The sequence below is a fragment of the Phyllostomus hastatus genome, unplaced genomic scaffold (assembly GCF_019186645.2).
Source record: "Phyllostomus hastatus isolate PE091 unplaced genomic scaffold, TTU_PhHast_1.1 phas_contig_40, whole genome shotgun sequence".
NCBI classification, from domain to species: domain Eukaryota; kingdom Metazoa; phylum Chordata; class Mammalia; order Chiroptera; family Phyllostomidae; genus Phyllostomus; species Phyllostomus hastatus.
Window position 1 is genome coordinate 12369511 of NW_025333872.1, and position 22458 is coordinate 12391968.

At 39.5% G+C, this 22458-nt stretch overlaps 1 protein-coding gene across 1 annotated transcript in view; it reads right to left on the reverse strand.

The window, feature by feature from the left end:
* The window catches only part of ADGRF2 (adhesion G protein-coupled receptor F2), a 36984-nt gene that overhangs the window by 12067 nt on the left and 2459 nt on the right, over nt 1-22458 (reverse strand). Inside the window, exons 2-7 of the mRNA XM_045843383.1 lie at nt 15088-15188; nt 12551-12651; nt 8099-8141; nt 7238-7389; nt 5090-5323; nt 2801-4162 (exon numbers count right to left, since the gene is read on the reverse strand). Coding sequence (XP_045699339.1) covers nt 2801-4162; nt 5090-5323; nt 7238-7389; nt 8099-8141; nt 12551-12622 — 1863 coding nt within the window. The 5' untranslated portion in view covers nt 12623-12651; nt 15088-15188. The remainder of the gene's footprint in view (nt 1-2800; nt 4163-5089; nt 5324-7237; nt 7390-8098; nt 8142-12550; nt 12652-15087; nt 15189-22458) is intronic.

Consider the following 22458-nt stretch of genomic DNA (forward strand, 5'->3'; position numbering starts at 1 on the left):
TGTGTTTTGCATACCCACAACTGTAAATCTACTTTTACCCTACCCTGTATAATAATCCTTCCCTAGTAAAAGGATTGGTTGAGCTTTAAAAGCAGTGGAGGTGCTCCCACGGGACCAGGACCAGGAAATCTATCAAAGAGCCTTTCTCCCACACCTTCTAGATCTCTTGGTATGCTTAGTCTTTCCTCTTAGCCTGTTCCATCAACCTCAGTTTCCTCTCTTCTCAGTTCATCCCATAACTCTGCTCGTCCTGCTTCTTCCCTCTCAGTTGTTCTGGTCTCCCACCTCACTGGATCTACGGCTCTCCTCTCTCCCCTCCCTAGGATACCTTGATCCACTGATATGCTGGTAATCAACTCTGTTAATTTGTAGTACTTGCCAATCTCCATGGCTAAGTACTTCCCCCAGAGTTAATGTAAATCTAGCAACATGACATCACTGGCCATAACGTTAGGAAGAGATGGGCATAACATTATACAGTGTTTCCATCATACAGATACAGTAGATTCAAATAACCTCAAGAGCAGAGTATACTGTGGACAAACAATTAGGAAGTGATGAGTTTTAAGGATATTTGAACATTGTTTTTAATCTGATTTTCTACATAATTTAGTGATGTTTATGTTTACAACCAGCTCACAAAATTCCTGAAAATATAGCAGTCAGCTGAGCAAGTGCAAGCCAGCTTCAGCACACCACTGCCTGAGGCCTGCCCTGGTGTCTGGCCTTCACCCAAAACCCGCTCTTGGCTTCTCGCTCTCCCACTGGTACTGGTACTTAGATGGGCCCTGCCCTCCTCCTTGTCAGGGGTCAAGACAGAAACTGAGATTAAATTATAAGTTAGTCCTGTTATGACAGGTAAAAGAGCTCATGATACCAAAAGACAAGTGCTTACAGCCTAGTCCAAAATAAAAACCACAGTTAAGATGGCCCCAAGGGAGGAAAGGAAAGGAAAATGCTGAGGAGTAAGACATGAACTCATTAAGTCCATGACAAACACCCATGGGATATGCTGAACATAAATTTAGGAATACTAGGTTTTTATGTCCATCCTATCAGTGGCTAGATGCATAACAGGTCAGGAAATTTATAATTACTAAGAGCTATACAAAAATGTAGGGTATTGGATTGGCCAAAATGTTCATTTGTTTTTTTCCGTAAGATGGCTCTAGTAGTGCTTAGTTGTCTTTAACTTCATTCAAAATAATTTTATTAGATTGTATCATGACAGCTGTCATATCAACATGTATTTTAAAAAACTTATCAAAATTGGTGAATTTTTTGTAGCCATTTTAATATTGAAGATGGAAGAAAATATATAACATTTTTGGCATATTATGCTTCATTATTTCAAAAAAGGTAAAAATGCAACTGAAACACACAAAACAAGATTTATGCAGTGTGTAGATAAGTGCAAATGTTCCTGATCAAATGTGTCAAAAGAGGTTTGTGAGGTTTAATGCTGGAGATTTCTCACTGGGTGATGCTCCATGGTCATGTAGACCAGTTGAAGCTGATAGTGATCAAACTGAGACATTAATTGAGAACAATCAACATTCTGCCACTTGAGAGATAGCTGACATACTCAAAATATCCAAATCAATAAAGTTATTGGTGCAAATGAAAACTATGTCTTTTATTTTACAGAAAAAAATATGGTCTTTTTGGCCAACCCAGTACAATTAATATATTCTATAGAAATGCAGAAAAACAACAACATAGTTAAAAGATTGGAGCTCCCATTATTGTTAACATTGTTCTCTAAGACATCAAAATGTTTATTGTAAATAAAATCATTTATACTTAAATTTTGAAAGAGAAAAATTAAAAAATATTTGACTTAAAATTTGTATTATTTGTTAGGTAAAATATTTATTTGAAAATAAAATTTTCCATAAACATGAATTCAGAAAAAGAAATGTTTCAGAGGTCTTTAGAAAAATAAAAGCTTTCTTTTCAATTAGATGCTATTTACATATTTAATATTCAATATAATAAACTTTGACTCATTGGTACATTGTGACCAAAAAATATGAAAATAGAAAAATTCAATCAAGAAAGGAATTGTTGAATATTGAATGCCATGCATCCATTAAAGAGACATACATATCCATAGTAATCTGGTAAAAATGCTAGGATGTATTTTTAAGTGAAAAAGTAAGTTGCAAAATACTACATATTATTTTTAATCCCAATATTATATAAAAATTTATCTATTAAACATTGTTTAGCTGACAGAGGTGAGATAAGAGAGGAGAAGACAGGGTAAACCATCTTTAATACCACTCTATATGACTTGCTTTATTAAAATAAAATGGTTTCCAAAGGTAACTAAAAATTCTAAATGGAATAAAATATAAATTGACATGTGTAAATATCCAGTTACATACGTAGATTTTTGGGGAAATGGTATTGCTTCATGTCTAAAGTAGTTAAAAGTCAGCCTAGTTTTAGGTTACTTGTGATCTGTAGGGCATTTTAATACTGGCTGTTTTCCCATTCACTCTTTTATTTCATTTTCCAAACACTGCTGTAAAATGGGAAGATTATATCCATTTCTATAAATGAGAAAATATGGCTTGGAAAAGTTAAGCAAACATCCCAGGAGAATGTTACGCATTAGTAAATGATAGACTTGAGATTTGAATCCAGGCCTTTTTGGAACAAAAGCTTATTTCCTGACCCAATAGGCTATGCTAAATCCACTGTATTTTATAAATAAATATGATGGCATGACCTCCTGATTACAAAACTTTTTTAATTCTTTCACTTGGATTTGGTCAGAAGCACCTGGACTTACCTGGAATGCATTGAGCAAAGAGAAGAGAATGTGGAAGACCAGGGAGGTATCATCGATGACTGTGGCTATTCCAAATCCCCAGGTCAGGCCCAGCAGGGGTGTGAGGATGGCGATGTTCTTACTGATTCTCACAATGGCTCTCACCTCTTGGAACATGGAACTGCCAATGGCAGGTCGCTGGGTTTTGACAATCACCAATGTCACTGTGATCAGGTTTACTGCCACAATGACCACAGCTGGGACCACAAAGGCCAGGAGGGCCTTGGTCCTGTCCCAGTTGAGCCAGCAGGCCTCAGGCCGCAGGTAGCCTTTGCCAGGCTCAGTGGCAGCAACTGTGATGACAGCAATGACCAAAGGACATCCATAGCCCACTGAAAAGAGAGATGCCACTAGCACTGACTTGGGCAGTGTATGGAAAACAATCAGGATTCCATAGAGGATAAGAAGTGCCTTAGCAAGCATCCAGAAAAACACAGAAAGGTAAAAGAAGTGAACAAAAAATGTTGCTGCCACACATCCATCATGGTGTGCTTTTGGACCACTAAGAAAGGAAGCCACAATGAACCACACATCGGCCATCAGCAAGGTGGCTGCAACGTTGGCAATACACAGGTGGCGTAAATAGGAGATCTCTGTCTTCGTCACTCGGCTCCAGACCAAGGCCTCAATGGACAAGCAAAGGATCAAGCTGCAGATAGAAACGCCCAGTCCTATGTACGTGATGTAAATCAGGATGGGGCTCTCCAAGGTGTGTGGTGACATAAGAATGGAGAATGAGGTAAACAACTTGCTTGGTCTACATTTGCAAACAGCTTGCTGGGAGTTTTCTTGAATCATCTCACAGGCGTGCTGATCCCATCGGCTCTCAAAGGAGTGCCAGCCGACACACTGTGTCTGCCCCCCCTCGGAATTCCTGATCTTTTCAAAAACCAGTGAGATTCTTTTAAGTTCTTGGGGCAAAATGACAGACAGGACAAGCCCATTCACAGTGTTCTTTTCCAAAAGACTGGCTTCTAAGATGGCTCCAAGTGTTGGAAATGCAATGCTGACTAACTGAGAAGGGGAACGCACCTTCTGAACTTCATCTCTGCTGATCAACACCCTCCCAGTGACGTTGTTGCGAGTGTCATTAACTCTCATTGAGAAAGTTAAATTCCTTCCATTGTTATCTCCAGATATGATGGTTCCCATAGTATGAATGAAGGCATCTGGTATGTCAATGGGATGTTTATTTATAAGTAGCCTTCTTGCAAAGGTATTGACCGAGTGTAGTAACACACAGCTGCTGTTTTTTTCAGGGATGAAGGTCCAGTTTGAGATGCTTTTGCTGTCAAGAATGTGGTTGGCCATGATGCTGTAACTCTGTCAAATGAAGAACCAGCATTAGTATTGAGCCACTGTCTGAATCTTCCAGGACATTCAAGCTTCCCTTTTATAAAATGTGGTCCTTCAACCAGCAATATAGGCATCGCCTGGGAACCTTTTAAAGATGCAGAATCTCAGGCCCCACCTCAGACCTAATGAATTAGAATCAGCAGCTTAATGAAACCCCCAGGTGACTCACATGCTGCTCAAGTTTGGGTTGGAGGACAGAGCTACAAGGGAGCTGCCCTCCTCCCATTTATGCAAAGCCTCCTGTGAGACTGGCAGGTGGGAAGCCTTCACCATGCTCATTTCCCTCACCAGTTCCACTTCACACCTGGGTGGAACTGGCAATTTGCTTACCCTGGTCAGAGCACCCACCCACTAGGTAATTAACATCTATTAAATACCACTGTAGAGGAGTATGCCAAATTGGAAACTGACCCTAGAAGCTGAACTTCCTCTTTACTGTCCTCTACCTTGAAGATCAAAAATAAAGAAAATGGGTCCAGTTCTGTTTCACCTTTCTGCAGCAGACATTTATGGCTATCTTCTTGGCATCCAGTTATTTTCCATTTTAGCAACCTATTCTGACTCACAAATAAAATCTTTTCTCTCTGTAGGACCTAGGATGGTTCTTAGAGGTTTGCAGTAACCAAAATATACATTGGAAAAGCTTGCCTCAATGTCCAATCCAGCACCTAGTAAGTATTCTCTTTAAATGTTTGTTGATTGAATGTGCTCACTTTTTCCATCCATGTACTCATTTCTTTTTTCAGTAAAGATTTATTTTCAGCACTTACAAGGTATTTGAAATATGGAAATAAAAGATGTGGTCTACTCAGACCCCCAAAAGCTTCAATTAACAGGCATTCCTTTCCCACCCCCCCAAAAAAAATGCTCTCCCAAATATTGGAGGCAACTCACCTGCATCTTTGTTTTGTCCACATTTGTTATCAGCTCTGCTGCTGATATGTTGTGTAGGAGCTGCACAATGACAGCGATGTTGCCCGGTATCCTCGGAGAACGCCGAATGTTGGTGATGACACAGGACAAATCCTTCGGACACCTCTGCAACAACATATCTGCAATGGCCTCAGATTTGACATCTTCATATATTTTTGTACTTGTTGGAGCTGCTCCCATTATCGCTGAATCCTCCTAAGAAGTAGCAAAAAAAAGAAGTTTTTATCCTGTTACCTTTGTTTTAATGTAAAAGTATGTTTACTAAAATTTAGGACAGCCTTATTACACAATTGTATATTGCATGATGCTTTTCTATCTTACATTGTCCAAGTCACATCTGCTGTGAAACAATCTGCCCAGTACCAAGGTCTATGAACAGAAAATGGAAGTCCCAGCTAGCCAGTTGCCTAGTTCTGAACCCCCTCTATTCAAATAGTGTCTGCAACTTTGGCATGCCACTTCACACCACTTCTGTGTATACATACTGTGCACATAGATACATTTCTCATGCCATGTAAGCTTATTTTTTACTCTTCCTAAGGGGTAAAGCATGAGACATAATTATGTTTCAAAAATAGAAATTCTGAACAGATTTGGATGAATCAACGGGAATGCTAAGAAAGAAGAAAGACTAAAAAAATAGTGACAGACAGTATTTTGCACAGGTTCAGGCCCTGGGTCCCACACTTTAAAGCAGGGTTGGCAAACTATGGCCCCAGGTTGGCGGCCTGTTGTTCTATAAATAAAGTTTTACTGAGATTCAACTTGCTCATTCATTATAAGTATTGTCCGTGGCTGCTTTCCTGCTACAACGGCAGAGCTGAGTAGTTTCAACAAAGACCATAATACCCACAATGCCTAGAATATTTACTATCTGGCCTTTGACAGGAAAAAAAATGCCAAACCTTGCTCTTGCAGGCCCCTTGCTCCAGCTTGCCACTTGACAGAGGACAAGAAGCCCATGGCCTAGACATGGACTAGACACCTGAAAATGCAGGTGGTCTAGACACCTGAATTTTCTACTCAACAATTGTAAGCCCATTTCTGGGGCCTCCCCTAAGTCTGTGCTGCTAGGGATTGACCGTGTCACTAGTGTGCTCACCCATAGGCCCAAGAGGTGTCAAAGAAACACCCGTGTTCAGGCTTAGGGATGTGTGGCCTTGGCTTTCCTCTACCCTCAAGGAGCAGAATAGAATTCTGGAATGGGAGACTGACAGAACCTATTTTATTTATCAGTTTATAGGTTTGATTTGAAGCATTTAAATAGGAGGATATTTATATTGTTCTCCATGTGTATCTTTGCACAGGTCCTTCAAATCAAGGGTGGGCAGCCATTTGAAGTCTGGCAGGGGAACTTCAGGTATAGTATCCACTTTCTCTCCCTGGCTCTTCCCTGAAACAGGGGATGGGAATGTTGCTAGGACAGAAGAGATGCTAAAGCACTGACTCCTCTGAATTAATCAGGGGCTGAACTTCAGAAAGAAAAATCTGCTACTAGAAAAGGAGAAAAAGAAACAAAAGAAGAAGAAATAACATTTGACTTGATTTTATTTACTAGAATTTGATTTTTTAACATATGTAACTACTTTAGTATATGTGAAAATATGTTCTTTGTGTGACAATGAAGTCCTTCCCTCTATCTCAGCTCTATTCTTATGCTCCTCTGAGCTCAGAAGTCAGATCTGGGTAAAATGCAGATTCAGACTCAGCAGGTCTGTGGTGGGGCCATGTCTAAAGGTTCTCAGAGATGTCCTGTGCTGCTGGTCAGGGAAGGACACATTGGGTAGCCAGGCTTTGGGGCATCAAAGAGCTAAGAGTGGGAATGGAGAAGTAAGCTGTGAGGATTCTAGGCAGCTTTTTTAGCTCTGAACTAAATGACCAGGTTCCTTTGTGTCACAATAGGTGTGGGAGACTGGAGCACAAACATGTAGATGCCCAAAATTAAGAATGCCATTCTAGTGTAGAGAGAGGACAGGTGGGTATTTATGTATTTAGCTGTAAAAGCCCCTGCTTACTACCCTGCCTGGAACTATCCCTCTCTCTTATTAAGTGCACTATGTATTGCTAATTTGTCGCTCTACTTTGTATCTGGGAGAAAGATATTATTACCTCAAAAATGTTAAAGGCTGTAAGAGTCCGGCAGGTATCAGTGATCTTGTACCATTTCTTTTGCCTACATACAAACCCCACATTTCCTGGAGTGTCAGGGGGGCAAGGTTGAGTGCAGTTGGAATTGTTCACACAGACACCGTTGCATGTACCTGGGAAGATAAAAGGCACCAGCATCAGATGGAGAGGTCTGGACTCTGGGCTGCACGGGCCAGTCACCAGGGTGTCAGCACATGAAGGCACACGAATTCTGTGGCTGTCAGGTGTCTTTTATTTGTAAAGCAAAGGAAGATTGAAGTAGATCAGTCATTGCCATGTATTTCAGTGACAAACTACTATTGTTTTCAACAATGTCTTATCCCGAACTCAAATACAGAAAATAGATGAAAGTGCAACTCGCCCAGTTGAAGTGAGAAGGAAAAGCCCACAGCTCAGTCCACTAGGTCCCTGTCATACCCCATAGGGACACCCTGAGCACCTCCTCAGTTTCCTAGATGAAGGGACAGTTGGAAGCCATAGTACCTGATGTTCTTCAAGAAACCTCCCAATGCTGGAGCCTTATAATGAATTATGTCATCAATGAGTTCTAACAGATCTGTGCTAGCCATGGCTCCTGTCTGAGTTGACTCAATCAAAAGGATTTATAACAAAGAACTGCCAGACCAGAAGAGAGCAGAGCATACTGGCAGGAGAGGGAAGCATGAGTCAAAGGCACAATGAAAATGAGAAAAATGAGAAAACGGAGTCCCAGCGCAAGCCATAAGGGAGTCCCATCGGCCATGCCATGAGACAGGGCTGACGATGGCCCTCTATTATAACAGGGGACAGTAAAATTCTCATTTGATAGTAACTACTACATACCATGTGTTCTGGCAGACACTTCCTCCTTGCTTTGTCTGGCAGCCTAGAGAGGGAAAATCAAAATTCACATCAAAATCCATCAGTGATGTTCTAGCCCAATTATTTACTTTAGTCACGGACCAACAGCCACATCTTCATTGGCTAAAATGCCAGGACGCCACCCAAAGCTTAGACCATGAAGCATGTCCCAGGACCCCATGAGTGCTTGTCTGGACAGCTATCTCTTCCACTGCTATTCAGTAGGAGCCCTCCTTCCCTTCTAGTGGGGATGAACTGCATTCTACTATAAGAAATACATTGTAAGCATAGGTGGATTCACTGGGAAGTTAATGCAGGTTATGCTTCAGAACCCACTGCTTGTATGGGCCCCTCAAAGCACTGAGAGAGGACCTAGCAATGGATTCATATGATCAAATGTTCTATTATTTTTTTAAGATTAATTATTTTTTTTATTTTTAGACAGAGAGGAAGAGAGAGAAAGAGGGAGAGAAACATTAAGGTGTGGTTGCCTCTCCCATGCCCCACCTTGGGGACCTGGCCTGCAACCCAGGCATGTGCCCTGAATGGGAATTGAACCAGTGACCCTTTGGTTCACAGGCTGGCACTCAATCTACTGGGCCACACCACCAGGCCTGTCTTATTAAATTTTTAAAAACAAAACTGCTTAACCACCATCTGTTCAGACCATTATTTTTCCCCAGTCCAACTTCCCCTCCTTCACACTCTTCCTCATTTTGGATAGCACCAGGGAGGCTGCAGCTATTTACGGAATCTGGACAAGTAGAAGCTGAGTTGGGGACACACTCAGCTTGGGTTTAATAGTACTTACATAGTTTGCTGTCATTCCTGCATTACAATGAGGACATCAATACTTAAGTGGCATTGATTCCAGGAGTAATTACAATTAGTCACAGAAAAAGAAAGTTGTAAGTGCCCTGAAACCTTATAGGTCATATATGAAAGAAACTTGCTAAGAGGTTTCCCCAAATTTGACAACAATTCTACACATTTGCATGGCCTTACTAATAATGAATTGAGAAACTGAAAGCTATTTTTCTAAACTAGAATAATAAAATTAATCAGCAATGCTAGATGAAAGACTGAATAATCTCTCTATTCTCTCTATAGAAAAAATATTATAAAATTTTGACATACAAGTATGCAGTCAGAAATGTAGGAACAAAAATGTGGGTTTTCATTAATAAAAATGTTGTTATTTTATTGAATTTATTACAAAATAATGCTAAACAATTATTGAATGATTCTTTTTTTCTGATCCAAACTAAATATTCCCTTTTCCATAAATTTTGTATTTATAATTGTACATCCTTTTTTTAAAGAGGAGTTCCCCAAAACTTGGCTTCCCCTTATCACAACCATTCCCACCTTTCCTGATTAGAAGTCCCTTTCTTCCCCACCCATCTGTATGATGCTGAAAAGCAGTGTCACATTATGATCAAGGGATGACTCTGGAAACAGCATGGCTGGATTCAAATCCCAATATTGCCACTTGACACCTTGAGAAATTTCATCTTCCTGAGGCTCAGTTTCCTCATCCATAAAGCAGGGTAGGAATTCTAGTACTATAATTCCATAATCTTGCCTCAGATGATTTTTATGAAGAATAAATGAGATCATGCATGAAAAACACTTGAACTGAGCTTGTAATATTGTAAGTGGTGTTTAAGATTTAGCTATCATTATTATTCTCCAAAAATGGACTCACTGCATGTCTGTTACATACAAAGCTCAAGTTTGTCTCCTCTAAGAAGTTTTTCCTAATCCAATTCAAAATGACACATCTTTTCTTCTCTGGCTCCTGTAAAATTTATTATCCATACCACCATACCACTCATTCAGCACTTGGCATGTACTCACCTGACCTGCTGTCTCACTATCTAATTATTTGTACATATGTGTGTTAGCTTCTCAATTAAAAGTTCCTTAAGAACATGGATTGTGTATTGTGCTTCTTTATATCCCCCTAAGTAATTACATCAGTACATATGTGTGTGTATATATATGTCTATATATTCATATGTATATACTGGCACATTTGTGTGTATGTGCACACGTGTGTGGAATGTGAGTCTATATTTTCCTGCTTTTGCACCAGAAGTTTGCCCTCTAGTGGCTGGAAAGAGCCTTGGTACAATTACTCTGACTTGCATTCCTAGATCTCAGTCATTGGGGAGGAACTGAATGTTCAGTGACACGGCTATGTGACTAACACTTGAGTTCATATTCCTTTCTTCTTCACAATACTGTTTCTTTCTATGTTATCAAGATGAATCTTCTGTTTTCTCTACCAAATGAGAGTTTATGGGGAACCTGATTAAGCATTTGGTGTTTGTCAAAAGTGAGGAAGGTATCTCTGATTCATGGAACACAATGTCCTTCAAAATGCTGATGTAAGATGACTTTCTCATTTCTCAATCAAGAGAATCAAGCTGTATTGTATATATGGAAGAGTAAAGGCCTTTCACTAAACAAGAACACTAAAATAATGTTTTTGGAGTTCTGAAAGACCTTATAGACTAACCAGTCCAACCCCCTGATTTTACAGATAAGGAAAGTGAGTGTTGGATAGATGAGGTGACTCATACCAGGCCATACAGGGTGTTCCTCTTCGAGCTGGGACTAGAACTCAGCTCTCCTAACTCCTGCAACACTGCTTTTTCCACCAAGTCAACTCACGACCAAGTGAAGAAGGTAGAGGGGTGTGTATGGAAGTACAAGCATCTCAAGAAACCCTAAGATCATCTTGAGAGGGCCATGGTCTCCAATACACCACAATAAAGTATATAAGAGTAGACAACTCTTGACACATTAAATGAACTATAGTGAAGTCACATTATACTAGTCAGATATGTGGGCACACCGCTGTGGTATGCTATTTACAAGGAATTCTGGAAACTCTGCCTTCTTCAGTAAAGGACCTGATTTACTTCTTGCTAGTTAATTTGCCAAAGTACACTTATATACAACTCCTGGTCATTTCATATCTAGGGTGGCATCTGATATGAGCTATGTTAGCTTCAGATATCAACAATCCTCAAACAAATACTAAAACAAACAAACAAACAAACACTTCAAAACCTGCCATCTGCTAAACCTGCAGAGCTGCCTGAGGGAGTAGGCAGGTCAGGGGAGGAGCAGCACCCAGAAGCTCAACATCCATGACTTGCTTAGTAAAAACAAAAGGATCGAATGTCCTAGTAAGGTGATCCCAAATAATAAAGAAAATGAAGCTAACCTTCAACATTCTGATTACTCTTCAAGTTCTGTCTTGTAGAAAACCATGGAGGAGAAAATGACAGTAGGAAATGGGGTTGGGGTGCTGCCTGGGAAAGGCCTTTCTGAAGAAGTCTCTGTTTAATCTCTTCCAGAAACTAGGGACCAGCTCAGTGTTAGGGGGAAGGGGACTCATTGGGAAAAGTTCCACCCAAAGACAAAGTACTCAGAAAGTAAAGTAAGTATCACTTGGAAACTCTTAGAAAGAATTTCCAAAGTCATTTTTTCTTGAGGAGGCTCTTCTTAAGAAGGTACATATTAAAATGGAAAGATCAAGAAACTAAGAATTTGAAGACAGGTGTCCTGGGCTTGCCCTTTAGCTAAATGGGAATGTTACCTCAACAAGTCACATTCCACAACATGGGCCTCAGCTTTCCTGTTGATAAAATAAGGGAGCTGGCTTCACTAGTTGATCTCAAAGCTCCCTTTCAGATCTTGTGGTCCAATAATAATATTTTCTTTTTTGTTCTCTATCTCTCTCTCTGATTCTCCACACCTTAATTTAAATAAGTAACTAATAGAGAAATTAAAATGACATATAGTATGAGGAAAACTATTCCAGAGAGAGCCATAGCACTCACTGCCCCACAAAATGTACAGACAGTACATTGCTACAAACTCCATCCCAGTTAGACCTTGCCGAGCCTTGACCGTCTGATTTTGTCATTGCTCCTTCCAGCCCACCCATGATGATCACTCTCAGGTTTTGCAAAGGAGACACCATTTGGTGTGGGACAATGCTTCACTGTGGCAGACCATTCCTAGGGCCTGCCCACACGAAATGCCATTAAATATCTTCCAGTCAGTGTGACACCCTCACCACACCCACATTTCCAAGTGCACCTGAGGAAGTGGCACTGCCCTAGTTATAAGCAACTGAAAGCTTCATCATCAAGGGACATAGAAAGAAGAGTTTATCACCTTTAAATCATTTGAGCCTCATTGCAAATCAGGAATATACAGAAAAAGTTGATGGGAAAATAAATTTCAGCTCTTGCTAAAATGGGTTTTGGTTGCATGTTTTAGTTGCAATTTTTTTCTGGCTGAACCGTTCTACCACCATGTTCTCTGTACCTTTCAGCTCAGATGACATAGAACTGGATTTTAGTTTCCATTTCATGTCCCCACCATATCATCTCCCCACCTCCCTTCTCTTACCTGGCATAATGTCCTACAGGACTCTGTAGGCAAAAGAAACACTAAGCAGCACAGCAAAAACATATGAGTCATTGTCTTCAACACAGCTGCCTTTCTGGCTTCTATAAAAATAAATGAAAAGACAAAAGGTTTCCAATCTGAAGATTTCAAAATTCATTGCCATTGCAGATTCAGTCAGCCTATGAGAGTGGGTTCTGTCCTTAGTGCTGTCTACTAAGAAGTCCCTGCTTCCAAGGTGGCCACCCTCCCTGGGGTCTCCCATCCATAGACTTCTCCAGGAAGCTGCACGTGAGCATAAGCTGGCGCTGGGAGGCACAAGCACTTGCTGAGATATCCTCCAGCAATCATCTTCTGTGGGCTTGCATGTGATGCCTCCTGGGAAAATCCCTCTGAGGGCAGCTACCTGCCCAGGTGTAATAAATAACAACCCAGGTTCGGAGGATGGGAATGATGGCTCACTCTCCGGGTTAGGCAGGGCTGAGAAATGTGTGGGTGGCTCTGGTGAAATGTGAGTTGAAATTCCTATGTGCAGACTCAGTCTAGAAATATATTTTTAAGGAGAGTAAGCACCTGGCTTGGCCTATTATCCCTCATTCCCACCTAACCCTGGAGCTTTATTTTCTTAGATAGGAAGCAACTTATTTCTGCCAAAACTGACATCAAAATGATGCCGTGTCACCTAGAACAGTGCTGGACATGTGGCAGGAACATGATATATTCAATAAAGGAAGAAGAAAGGAGGAAGAGGGGGAAGGTGATTGGGAAGAGCTGACAATTTTCATCAGGTCTATGCTCTATAGAGGAATCACATAAGTTGAAAACTTCAATCCTAAACTTTAATTATTTTAATATTTTTTATCCTGAGTGAGAACCCATTTGAAAGGCATTCGCTGTTTCTTTGTTTTCAGACAGAATGATTTGGAAGGCTTGGATGTCACCAGCAAAGGTCAGGGACTTCGTAATGGTTGATATTTGCTACTTGACCATTTTTAGCCAAAAGAGAATAGTCTTGATCCCAATCATGCATAATTCTGTAGCAATGACATTATTTTAAAGATTAGGCAAAGTGTATATTTAAATCATGGCTCTTCAGTTGAAATACTTGCCTAGCTGAAATTCCACTGAAATTCAATGACTATTTAAAATATTTTGTATTATCTGTTTCAGCTTATTATCAATGCAGCTTTCTGAAGGTCTATAGTTCTTTAAGCAAAGGGACCACTTTGTTGATCAGCACTTTTAAAGAATTTAGTAGCAAGCCAGGTGGTCACAAAATTTTAAGTAAATGACAGTCATGTTTGCTTGCTTTATTCCAATCTCAGTCATTCAATGGATGGAAATTTCAGGATGCAAATCATGAATGTGACTTATAAGAATCATCACCAAAGCAGTTACTGGGTAAAATCATAAAAATGGAAACAATTAAAACTGATGAATTTGTTGACACAATTCTCAAGAAATCTGAGCATGATTCCATGTTTTCTGAATTGCATTGACTGTATATTAAAATTTCCATCATACAGAATGCTCTTTCTCTTAACTAAGTTATTTTAAAAAGTGATTTAAGGAATGATTCAAGACAACAAACTCTCATGGAGTTAGCAGTACTCAGCCCAATACTCAATAGATACATTTTTTAAAAAATGGAGGAGGACCTGCCTGGCGTAGCTCAGTGGATTGAGCACGGGCTGCGAACCAAAGTATCGCAGGTTCGATTCCCAGTCAGGGTACATGCCTGGGTTGCAGGCCATGACCCCCAGCAACCGCACATTAATGTTTTTCTCTCTCTCTCTCTCTTCCTCTCTCTCTCTCTCTCTCTCTCTCTCCCTCCCTCCCTTCCTTCTCTAAAAATAAATAAATAAAATCTTAAAAAAAATGGAGGAGGAATTGAATGATTATTTAAGGTTGATGAATCAACATGAAAACCATTCTGTTTGCTTAAAATGTTTAAGATGTTGTACTGAGAATTTTTTGTTTATTAATTGTCATTTTGTTTTAAATTGTAAGTATAGTGAAATTTTCATTTTTATCAAAATGCTTTTTGATTATTACCAAAATTATGTCTCCCTGTATGATAAAATAAGCACTTTGTGTTTTATGTGGGGATGACCTTCACTAGATTTTGTGGAATGGCCTGTTTTGATAATTATGCTGCTACCCAGAATTTTCTAATATGGTTTTTACAATCCATGTCTGCTGTTTCATTTTTAGTGCAAATTTAACTTTTATTTCAGTTTTTTAACTAGAAGAAATATTTGCTAAGGTTGACTCTGGATGTTGCTTATAAAACTGCTCTTTAAATAAAGTGGCATATTTTAATCTGAACTTAAATAGAACCATTTTCATCCAGATATGTTCATATTAATCTTTTTTTCACATTAGTTCTTTTTTTCAGTTCCATGACAGTGGAATGTTTAGATGAAGCAAAAGGGTACAGTAGCACAGACCCGATCTCCTGACCCCTCAGTCTCCCCACACCCCTAGAACCTTTGACCCCATTTTGGTTTGAAAAGCCATAGGTCTCTAATGGTTCATACCTCCTTTCCCAGGTCAGCCCACACGTTTCTGAAATGCAGGGGTAGCTGGAGTATAACTCTTCCTTCTCAAACAAGTGTTTGAAATGTTGGTTCCATGTAGCCTAGGCCAAAACATTCATCAGAGACATTCACTTCAGAAAAAGCTCATTTTTCAAAAACATACAATCTAAAAAAATTGTCACCTCTGGTAACTCACACCAAAGAATAAGGAGAAGGAGAAGGAGAAGAAGAGGAAGAAGAGTAACTATATCAGCACTGAAATTTTGCAAAGTAAAATATGCCAAATACAAAGTGTTGGATTTTTTTTAAATTAAGAACTGCTTCACTTCCTCCCTTATAAAAGAACAATGGAGGAGCAAAGTATACAATGATCACATTGCAAAGAGATGTCACCAACCATCCAACCTAGAATGTTTTACCATTCTCTGTTACCTGCTTCCCAAATCTGACAAAGGTGGTTAAGGTGTTCATTGATGTGTTTATTCAGCAGAGAGAAAATGAGCCCCTCATTTCCGAGCAATGTCTTAACAGCTAGAAATTAAATAAGAGTAACTTCTTCTCTGCCCCCTTACCACCTCAGAGAAGTCACAGTGTGATGGGGCTACTGAGGCACCACCAGTGGATTGGGAACTTGGATGGGACTTGCTCCCTAATGACCTGTAGACCCTCAGTGTCAAAGCTAGTGTAACAGACATGATAGGAAATATTCCAAAGTTCCAGGTCCTACAAAACAATTCTCATCTTTCTATGCAATTTAAATTCAAGGTATGTCTTCTATCTCCATGTCGAATTCCTCTACCCAAAGCCATATCATTGGCTGGCAACTGGCACAGATCACTAGTGAAAGACAAAACTGGCAGAAATAAAACATGAGTGGCGTGTGTTCTGTGGCTGGCTCCCTCAGAACAAACATTTGCTTAATTTAAGTACACATTTACCCACATAAATGCTAGAGACCAGAGCAATTTATGAGGTGATTTTGGAAAAAAAAAGACAACTAAAAAGAAGCTCTACAACTTGAACTCTTCGATCTTAATTAGAAAGAAATTATTGGCCTAGCAATCACAGCATTCACAAACAAAGGCAAACAAAACTCTAGACAGAACTTTATCAGCCACCCAAAAGCACTTCAATCACCAGCTTTGTCAGCTGACAGTCTGAGGCTACCACTTGCATAATTAGGTTTTGTAATGAATTCCTGAGGCTCTAAGTGAGATCCACAAAATGCTATCAGAGTTCTCAGACAGACTGTGGGGACACCCATGAGATGATCTCAGGGGTGAAAGATTCTATAATGTCTATTATTCAACCATCCCACTAGTTCACCTCTGGTCAATGACCAAATGACCAGTCCCATCCCTTCTGCCTGAATGCAGACATTATGGAAGGAAAGAGAATATAACAAATAACTATTGTTTGTTTACTGTGTGTCTGGCACTGTGTCCACATTAGCCCTTTTAATGCCATCAAGTAATTCTGTGCAACTGAAGTCATTTCCACAATGTTCTAAAATAAAGGGCTAAAAGTTGACCCTGCTCACCCTCACAGGTACTAAGTGGCACATTTGTGATCTGAACCCAGGTTTGTGACTTTTTTCATTATGTCACGTGGTTTTTCTAAAATAATAAAGAGCTGATTTCTGTATGGGGTTAATTCTTTCAGAACATATTCACATTTAACTTTTACCTTGACACAAGATTTTATGAGGTAGGCAGAGAAGTTACCATTTTCCTTTTCTTATCAAAGAGGAAATTGTCCAGATAGTAAGTGGCTTTCCCAAGCTTACAACCCAAATTATTGGAGGAACCTGACTCTCTTTGGACCCCTGATCCAGGGCTTTGTAGAACTACATTGTTCCATCCCTGTCCTCCTTCTTTCTGTACTCATTGGAAATGTGAAAGGGCAGATCACAATCTCTAACCAAATCTATCTATCTGTCATCTATCTATCCATCCATCCATCCATCCATCCATCCATATACACTCAGAGACTGAGAGAGACACAGAGAGTGAGATGGGGGTGGGGCAAGGAGAGATATCTAGGTTTAAATGACTGTAAAGAAATTTACACACTAAATAGAATAGCCTTCAGAATTCCTTCTGTTTTTATCCTGGATCATCTCCCATGCTGTGTCCAGATGCTCAGGGTCTCAGTCTAGAATTGTTTGGCTCCAGTCTAGAATATTTTTATTGGACAAAGCTCTTTTGAAGCAATCTTTCCCATAACAAGGGCCTCCTTTCTTGGATCTTTCAGAACTCCTGAGTGCCAAGAAGGAAGAGTTAACTAATCCAATAAGCTATCAGTCATGTGTACGTGAACACTATTTTTTTTATTTTAGTCATTTCAAGTAAGTGTAGATTTTAACAAGGATTTTCTAGAGGTAACCTCTCCAACAGCAGAAAGTTAGGCACTGACCTATCTTGGGAGCAAGTATGATTCTCCATGTTCCAAACCATATCCACAGAGCTACCTACCCATATGTTTAAATAAATCCCCATTTTTCTCCAGAAGTGCAGTTTTTTAAAACCTGAAATAATTTTCATTGGTTCCCCTGGGCCTTGACCAGTTTCTCTAAATCTCTTTGGAACTGGATACTTTTTTCTTTTGCATGCGGGTTTCCAGCAATGATGAGTAATGGTGAGCCCTCACACCTGGGAGGTAACTTGCAAATGGGAATGAGCAAGCGCATGTGGCATCTACATCGGACACTGGGCAAAGGTGTGCCTGAGGACCTCTCCAGTCACCACAAAACCAAGAGAGAATCCAGTCCGACAGTTAAAGGCTTCCAGGGTAAATTTAAAAGTCTGTAATGGTATACAATATTTGGAAACCCAAACTATTGCAACGCTGCACAACTTTTGGGATTTTGTCACACAGAAACCTCCAAATACAAAAGAAAAGCATGGCATGCCGCTCAATGATGGCAGTTGCATATAAAGTAGCAAAAATAGGAATATGGAAACAAAATAGATGCCAAACAATCACCAAATGGATAGAAAGTAAGATAAATTGATATTAAAATTACACAAACATTAAAACAACATGTATGCAGAGCTTTGATAACATATCAGTATCAGGTAGTAGTATATTATAATGTTAGAGTATTAATGGGAAGAACAGTCACCAAGATGCTCTGTAAAATATACAATATCCATTGAAAAAACATCAGTGGGATTTCTCAGTTAAGATGCTTGGCTGGAAATCAATCATAGAAGAGTTCATCTAACACTAACAAAATATTGAAAACCAGTGAAAACTTCACTACTTGCAAGAAAATGAGAAAAAAACAGTGCTATTTAAGGGAATAACTTCAAAACTGCTAAAAGAAAGAAAGTGAAAATTTTGAACTAGAGTAGCATGTAGAAGTAGGGCACATCTCCTAACCCTTACTGTCCTTTTCTTTTTACCCTTTTAGTCAGATGATAGAGTAGAAAAAAAGGTCCAGAAACTCCACTAGTACCCAGAAATCTAAAGCAAAGAAAAATGCAGTAATCCTTTTGTTTTCCCTCTTCTAACTAGACAATTTTTTAATTGGGTATTGGAGACACACTGTAAATGGGAAAAGGAACAGGGACTGACTTTCTCTGATGGAAATAAAGACTCCAGAGCAACCCAGGTCAGGGAAACAATACAGAGACCAAGAACATCTGCTATTAGTTTAGACCACCCAGAAAAATTGAGTCATTTCTGGTACTGGACACTTAACAAAATCTCAGTAACAGGGCTGAGCCTACTTCTGGCTTTCAGTTGGGTTCTTCTAATGAAAGTCATCAGCAGGTTAGGGAGAGCAGGGAGAATTGGGACATGGGGAGTATGTGCTCCCTCAGGGTCACCATCCACAGTGACTGCTGTCCTCTGGCTAAGGTTCTTTTTGGGCATTCTCTCTTCCAGGCTACAGTGTGCACCAGGATCCAGTGAAGAGGCCGTTCCTCATCCAGGTGATCAACAACAAGGTCCAGAACCTCAGAAACGGCAGGGGGAAGGATTCAGAAGTTATCATGACCAAATGAGTCAGAAAAAGGAGTGAAGTGTCTATACTATAAAAGACTGGATTTAGAAAAATAAGCAAAAGTTTAGGGAAGAAAGCATATGGGAAATGTAGCAAAGGATGATGTTGATTATATTAGAATAAGCATCTAGGAGAACTTGGATAATATTAGTCGAGGGAGGAAGTACAGAAGGAGAAGTATGACTCAAAATGAAGAGAAGTAAATGAGATAGTTGAGCTGATATTTAAGTTGCATTTAGGTGGAAAAATTTGTTTCAAGATTTATGTATTTCCATCAATGCAAATTTTCACCTGAAGCACTTCTACCATTGTTCAGATTTCAATGGACTTCAGCATTTTTTTTACTATATGAAAACCATCTTGTGCCCTGGCTGGTGTAGCTCAGTGGATTGAGCGCAGGCTGCCAACCAAAGCATCGCAGGTTTGATTCCCAGTCAGGGAACATGCCTGGCTGGGTTGCAGGCCATGGCCACCAGCAACTGCACATTGATGTTTCTCTATCTCTCTCTTTCGCCCTCTCTTCCCTCTCTAAAAATAAATAAAATAAAAATCTTAAAAAAAAACCCCACCTTGTTATCCCTAACTGATAACAGTGGGACACATCAAGCTGCAATGCTTACTACTTTTGCAAAAGCATCCCAGAACTATATCATTCATGTGAGTGAAGACTCAGAAGTGAAAAACCCCAGTGTAAAAAAGTGCATAACAGTTATAAAGTAACTGTTATAAGATAAAAATATATGACAGCTCATCACATGAGAATGATTTCTGATATATGTGTGTCTATACTATTTATATAGTACAAATCCTCAATTATGCTCATTGATAAGTGATAATTTGTTTTCTTTTTGCAAAATGAGAATATTAAAGTAGGAAATTTTAAATGGCATCTTTCCTCTGATCAGCACAGCAGTAAAAGGATTAAAAATGTGGACTTCTTGACTCAGTACCTTAATAATCACAATGAAATATAAATGTTTATTCAACCAGATACTTTTAATTAGGTGGTAAATTGGAGTATCAGGTTACTTTTGAAGCAGTTTTATGATATTTTGTGAACTTTATCTCATTTGACATTTGGTATTCTCTCTCATTTATATAATATATGAAAATATTTATTCATAATTCATGTACATGAAAGAGTCATGACTAATTATTTGCCAGTTTAAATAGAAAGAGAAAATGTCCCCCAAGCTGATCTTCAAAAATATAAAACAATATAAAAACAAGGAACTATCTAACTCTTAAACCTGAAAGGATATTTTCATCAGTTCAATAAAAAAAAGACACCTTTTATCCTTTAGTGCCTTGCATTTCACATTCTTTCTTATATTTCATACCTGTCTCCCCATTCACTTCATTTCTTACTGGGTTGTATCCTTTCAAAGTTCTTTTAATGAAGGTTTCTGAGTGGCAAACTCTCTTAATCTTTTAATGTCAGAAAATATTAATTTACTCTCATTCTCCACATTAAATGAACAAGAGAATAGCCAAAGCATCAATGTTTCTATTCAAAGAGCAATTTCTTTACAATTTGGTTCTTGGGCAGGAAGAGACTTTTACACCAAGTAAGTTTTGAAGTGGTTGTCAAGACATAAGGCTCCATAAGGAGAACCACAGCCAAGGAGAACTAAGACACGCTGGGCTCCAGTGAAAGGGACAGGCATCTCAGAGGTACAGCCAGCATTTGGGAGGGAAGCTGGCTTTCTGGATCAACCAGCTGAGGAAGAATCGGTACTTAAAGTCTATAGTTAGGACAAGTATGCAAAGACCATGATGATAATGTGTAGTAGTACACATTTAGCAGTCATGAAACAGAGTGACTTTTTTTGCAGTATAACCAAATTAAATTTGCACTGGATTCCTTATTTGAGCCAATGATGGAAAATTTTCCCATGCATGTTAAACTCATCAACTATCAGTCTAAATTAGGTCTCTTTTGATCAATTCAGCATTTCCTCTTTCTTTTCCTCTTCCTTTCTCCCCAGGGATGATAATATTCTGACATCAGCAACAGGAGAGAGGCATGCAAAGATAAGCCTCCCTCTATGCTAGCTTCTGCTGGGCTTTGGGTCTCAGTACTTGGCCCTGCCTTGCGCACACTGAAACGTCTGTGCCCCACTTTTCTCTCTACTTCTCAGGTCCACAGAGACCACATCAATACTTTATTGTCTCAATAAGCAAAGACGGCTTGGGGCAGACCCAGTTTCAGCCACTTCCCAAGGCCTGGAAAACTCCTCATCTATCTTCAAGTATTCTTCCTCTCTCTTCCTACTCTGATTCCCTTAAAAATCACAGAGCCTTTCTTTCTCCAAAAAGTCCAGTTTTGCTAAGAAAGCCCAGTTCTTTTTCCAGAACTAGCTAGAAAAATGTCACCATTTATTTTTGCATCAGCTTATACATCTCCTGCTTTTCAGCACCAAAACCATTCTTCCAAAGAAGAGACTCCATGGTCATCGACAACCCAATGCCCCTAGACAGTGACAGGACATCTGTGGGAGAACCAGGGTGTAAGGAAGACAGGAAACCTGAGGTCCTTGGTGATAGGGACTGTCACAAAAGGTCTCTATGCCCAAGCTTTTACAGAAGTGACGGTGTCACTCTCTTCCAACTACAGGACAATTTGAAATTGTAAGGCTCTCAGAATTCTTGCCAGACCCTTGGCAAGAGGCTGCCCCTTCAAAGACAAAGTTGAGGTAGAATTTCCTGCAAGATAGTTGGGAAGGGGGTGGTGACTCAGAACCTACTAACTGATGTAGAGAATTTCCTTTGGGACACGGGAAATTGTAAAGACCAGATGTGTTATTAAGTAAAATGCATACCTGCTACATGGGAACATTAGGCCTAGAGATGACCTTCTTTAGTGGTATTTATTAACATATATTATGTAATGCATACCAATTTGTAAGGCCCACTTTGCCAGGGACAGAGTTTTTATTTTTGTTATTAAATATTGATATATTTAATTTGTATTTTGCTAACAAACTTTCAAACTTATAAAGAATAATTCTCTATCATTCCATCATTTTAAAAAGCATAATTTGAAACATCACTATAGTAACAAATGATGGCTTTAGCTTATCAATAGCCAGATGTTCTCAGATTTAGCAGTTCAGAACTCAATTTGCATTTCTGTTGGAGGAGTACACTGGATACTTCGTTGTTGCTGTTGTTATTCATTTTGTCTAACTGTCCTCTCAGCCCCTCCATGCTTATCTGGAAAGTGCTTACCTGCCTTTTTTACTGTGCCTGCAGCCATTCTGAATGGTGTGCCTCACCTTTGCTGCCTGGGTTAGTAGTCAGCAGATGATTCAAGCTGGGCCTCCCAGACTACCCCAGGAATTGTCAAACTTGGGCGAAAA